The sequence below is a fragment of the Myotis davidii genome, unplaced genomic scaffold (genome assembly GCF_000327345.1).
Source record: "Myotis davidii unplaced genomic scaffold, ASM32734v1 scaffold7920, whole genome shotgun sequence".
Taxonomy (NCBI): domain Eukaryota; kingdom Metazoa; phylum Chordata; class Mammalia; order Chiroptera; family Vespertilionidae; genus Myotis; species Myotis davidii.
Genome location: NW_006292577.1, coordinates 15,057 through 19,058, shown reverse-complemented (window position 1 = coordinate 19,058; position 4,002 = coordinate 15,057). Strand labels below are relative to the sequence as shown.

General features: G+C 54.0%; 1 protein-coding gene across 1 annotated transcript; it reads left to right on the top strand.

The window, feature by feature from the left end:
- Positions 1 to 5: 5 nt before the first annotated feature.
- LOC107183452 (popy class I histocompatibility antigen, alpha chain E-like) lies at positions 6 to 1,135 on the top strand (the record flags this gene model as incomplete). Its single annotated transcript, XM_015565495.1, has 4 exons — positions 6 to 164; positions 206 to 242; positions 679 to 711; positions 1,047 to 1,135. Coding segments are annotated over 4 exons (234 nt in total), but the record flags the coding sequence as incomplete, so codon positions are not given.
- Positions 1,136 to 4,002: the final 2,867 nt, after the last annotated feature.

Sequence of the window (4,002 nt, the reverse complement as noted above, 5' to 3'; positions counted from 1 at the left end):
AGCAGGGGCCTGTGGAGGACTTCAGTGGGGTCGGGTCTGAGGCCTGGGGGTCAGGGCCTTCACCTCCCTTTCCCTCCCCAGAGCCACCTCCTCAGGCCACCTTCCCCTCTGTGGGCCTGGTTGTGGGCCTGGTCATCCTTGGAGCTGTGCTCACTGGAGCTGTGGTCACTGGAGCTGGTCACTGGACGTGGTCACTGGAGCTGTGGTCACTGGAGCTGTGATGTGGAGGAGGAAGCGCTCAGGTAGGGAAGGGGTGGGGCTTAAGTGTCTTGTCTCACTGCGGGTTGCCAGCCCAGGTAGAAGTGTGTTCTGCTTCATTAAGGGCAAGTACCATCCCCACACGTGTGGTTGCCCAGTGTGGGGCCCTATTTGCTGACACTCACTCTTTAGTAAGACACGTGTGGAAATGAGGGACAGATTCATCACCTTGATGATTCTAGTGATGGGCCTGGTTCACAGCACTCCCAGGTCAGAGTGGAGGTCCCTGCTGAGGACAGACCTCCAGGAGGATGGTTGATCCAGTCCCCACACATGTAGTTTCTTCAAGTTTCTTAATCCTGCCCTGGGTCTGTAGTCACAGTTCTGGAAACTTTTCTGGGCTCCAGGACTAAGAGTTCAGGTAGGATCTCATGACCCTGCCTCCTCACTGTCTTCTCACGGGATGTTTTCTTCCTACAGGTGGGAAAAAAAGGATCTATGATCAGGCTGCCAGTAAGTATGGAGTGTGACCCCTGAGATCCTGTGATAGTACAGTCTGGATCCTATGGGGGTCCTCACCCCCATAGTTCCTCCCTTAGTCTCCTCTTCTGGGGGCTCTGACCCAGTCCTGTTTTGTTCTACCCCAGACAGCAATGATGTCCAGGGCTCTGATGTATCTCTCGTGGCTTCTAAAGGTGAGACTCTGACGATAGCAGGGTTTGGGGCAAAAGGGAGAGGACTGGGTGATGGGGACTCTTTGGGACATAGTGAGCCTGCGTTGGGCTGTTGAGAATGTCACTACCTACAGCCACTGAACTGAGTTTGTTCATGATCATTTTCTTCCACAGCCTGAGGCACTTGTCGGGGACTGAGTGATGGGAGATTTGTTCACGCTCCCACTTTGTGATTCAAGAACCTCTGATTTCTTTCTGCAAACGGCATCTGAATGTGTGTGTTCCTATCAGCATAACGTGAGGAGGCTGGCACACCCCTGCCCACCACACCCCTCCCCAGCCTTTCCTCTCCAGTAGAGGCGGGGCTGGGCCGTCCCTATTCGTTTTTTTACTTCCTGGTGTGCTCAGCTGCAGCCTCTTACTGCCTGATTGAAATAAGAGTCTGGATATGCGTTCTTCTTCACTTCTTTCCATGAAGGGGTGATGGGTTCCTTAAAGGAGAACAGCCCGGCTGGTGTGCCTCAGTGGTTGAGTGCCCACCCAGGAACCAGGAGGTCTTGGCTGGATTCCCTTTCAGGGCAAATGTGTAGAATTCAGCTCAGTTCCCACCAGGATCGTGCAAGTGACAGCCAATGGATGATTCTTTGTCATCATTGATGTTTCCATCTGTCTCTCCCTCCTCTTTCCTCTCTCTCTGAATATCAATAAAAACATTTTTTTTAAAAAGAATTAAAAGATAAGATCCTAAAATTTGAGAGGAAATAAATGGAAACCCCAAGAACTTTTCAGGTCCTGTGTGTTTGCTGTGCTGAGGCTGCTTCCGGGGGGTCAGGAGAGGCTGTGAGGACCGAGTGTGGTCAGGACCGTGCCCAGTTGGCTCCCTGGTCTCTTCAGCTGGGTCACCTCTCTGCTCCTTTGTTCTTCTCCCTTCAGTAGAACCTTGTCCCACCAGGACTTTTCATCACAGGGACTCAAACCTCCCCAGGCCTTGTACATTGTCCTAATGAGGAACATCTCCAAACCCGTGGGCAGCGAGGCCTTCCTGTGTCCGGGTCCGCCTAGGCTCAGGCCTGGGTCCTGTCACCATCTTCTGGGTCTGTCTTTTTCTGGCTCGCCCCCCCTCTCCCCCTGCCTTTCCCTCTAGTGCTGGCTACAGTGGGAACCCTGGGATTTCTGAAGCAGAGTCTCCTGTAGATTCAGGGAGAGCCGCTCTGTGGGAAGAGCAGGTGCCCTGATGTCAATGTGAGAGCTCGCTGTGCTGTAGCTGCCACAGGACAGCTGTGGTCTGAGGCCACATTAATGAAGACATGTCTCTAGCACAGGGAGATGCTCTACACTGACCATTCATGAACCAATATTACTTGTGTGACAGTGTTTCCGCATGTGGGGAACATTGAAGGAAAATCAGAGAAGCTGCTTTCCTGTGGGACATACGTTATGTGGGAAGACTCAGAGTGAATAAAAAAGCACAGGAAACAAGGAAGGTGTCTGTGTGGCGAGGGCTAAGTGTTCTGGGAAAAAAATGCTATGGGGTAAGGCAATCCCAAGTGTGGCTGTGGAGGACACGAAACATGGTGTTTTTTGTTTGTTTTATATATATTAGTAGCCCGGTGCACAGAATTCGTGCATGGGGGTGAGGCAGAAAGAGGGCCCCTCAGTCTGGCCTGCACCCTCTCCAATCCGGGTCCCCTTGGGGAATGTCTGACTGACTGTTTGTGCCCGCACTTTAACAGATGAAGCTCCATTGTTGTTTCTTCTCATGCTTAAACCCATTGGAATTAGTAGATATTCAAAGTGTGTATACATTTTGGGGGGACACCCTGTATATCTCTAGTCACTGGTGAAAGGAACTAACAGCGGATTTGGAACCCCACAGACAGGGAACCTCCGCTCACTCCCTGCATGTTTCAACACTTCACTTTGCACCTCCACGGGCAGCGGGAGAATCAGTGTTTTTTCTCATTAACTCGGAAAAGCACATCGGGTCACCTGCTGCCCTGCAGGAGTGTGCTAGGACCCATGTGAGTGAGGCTCAGTCAGGGCAGCCTTCGCTCACGGGTGCTGGCACCCAAAGTGCACATTCCTCCTCTGTAGTCGCCCCAACTATCCCACCATTTCAGTGAAAGAATGGAACTCCTCGCCTCCTCTGGGTCCCTTATCTTGAATGCTGAACAAACACACCTCAGCAAGGGCCGCCCACAACTACCAGGTGTGTCTGTCTGCACCTGCTCCCGCCTCAGCACCTGCATTAGCCCCACGGAGGTGATCTGATCACTGCACTGGCCTCTGAGGGAACAGGGCGTCACCTCTCCGCCTGCTCACTGTCATCTCACAGGCGCCCACCCTCAACACCCAGAATACCCAGACACTCTCCAAAGGACATGAGCATGCCGAAGGAGATGTGTGCACATCCTGTGGGGGACTTAGGCATGCTGGGGTTGATGGAAGTGCAGCGGATGGGTGGGGGTAACATGCGCGCTTTGGTCCCGGACTGTTACAGGTGTGCAAGGGTGACAGCGTGCTGTGGGATGTTCACATGCCAGGGGGGCACGGAGAGGATGTGTGCACCAGAGGCCTGTGGCTTTGCAGATCTGCAGCCAGGAGGACATCAATCTGGCCTGTCAGGGTGGCTATCCCTGCGATCCATCGTGCACCTTCTGGGCCTGGAGGCAGGACTTGCACTGCCACTCCTCAGCGCTGATGGCCTGCAGGTGCTACTTCAGTTCGGCCCCCAGGCTCCGCTTGGCTTACTCACAGCTGCCACCGCAGCTATGTGGGGAGTACAGGCTGCCCACCGCAGGCCCACCCACCCTGCACAGAGGCTCTTCCCGGAGCAGCTTGGGGGCGAGGGGGGGGGCGAGATGCTGATGCGTGCTGCTCACCCGCAATCTTTGTCCGGTTAATTTGCATACTCACTCCGGTTGGCTGGTGAGAATAGCGGAGGGATGGATAATTTGCATGTTTCTCTTTTATTATATAGGACTAGAGGCCCGGTGCACAAAAATTTGTGCACTAGGGGGGACGGGGTCCCTCAGCCCAGCCTGTGCCCTCTCGCAGTCTGGGACCCCTCGGGGGATGACCACCTGCTGGCTTAGGCCCACTCCCTGGGGTTGGGGGTGAATGAGGAGAC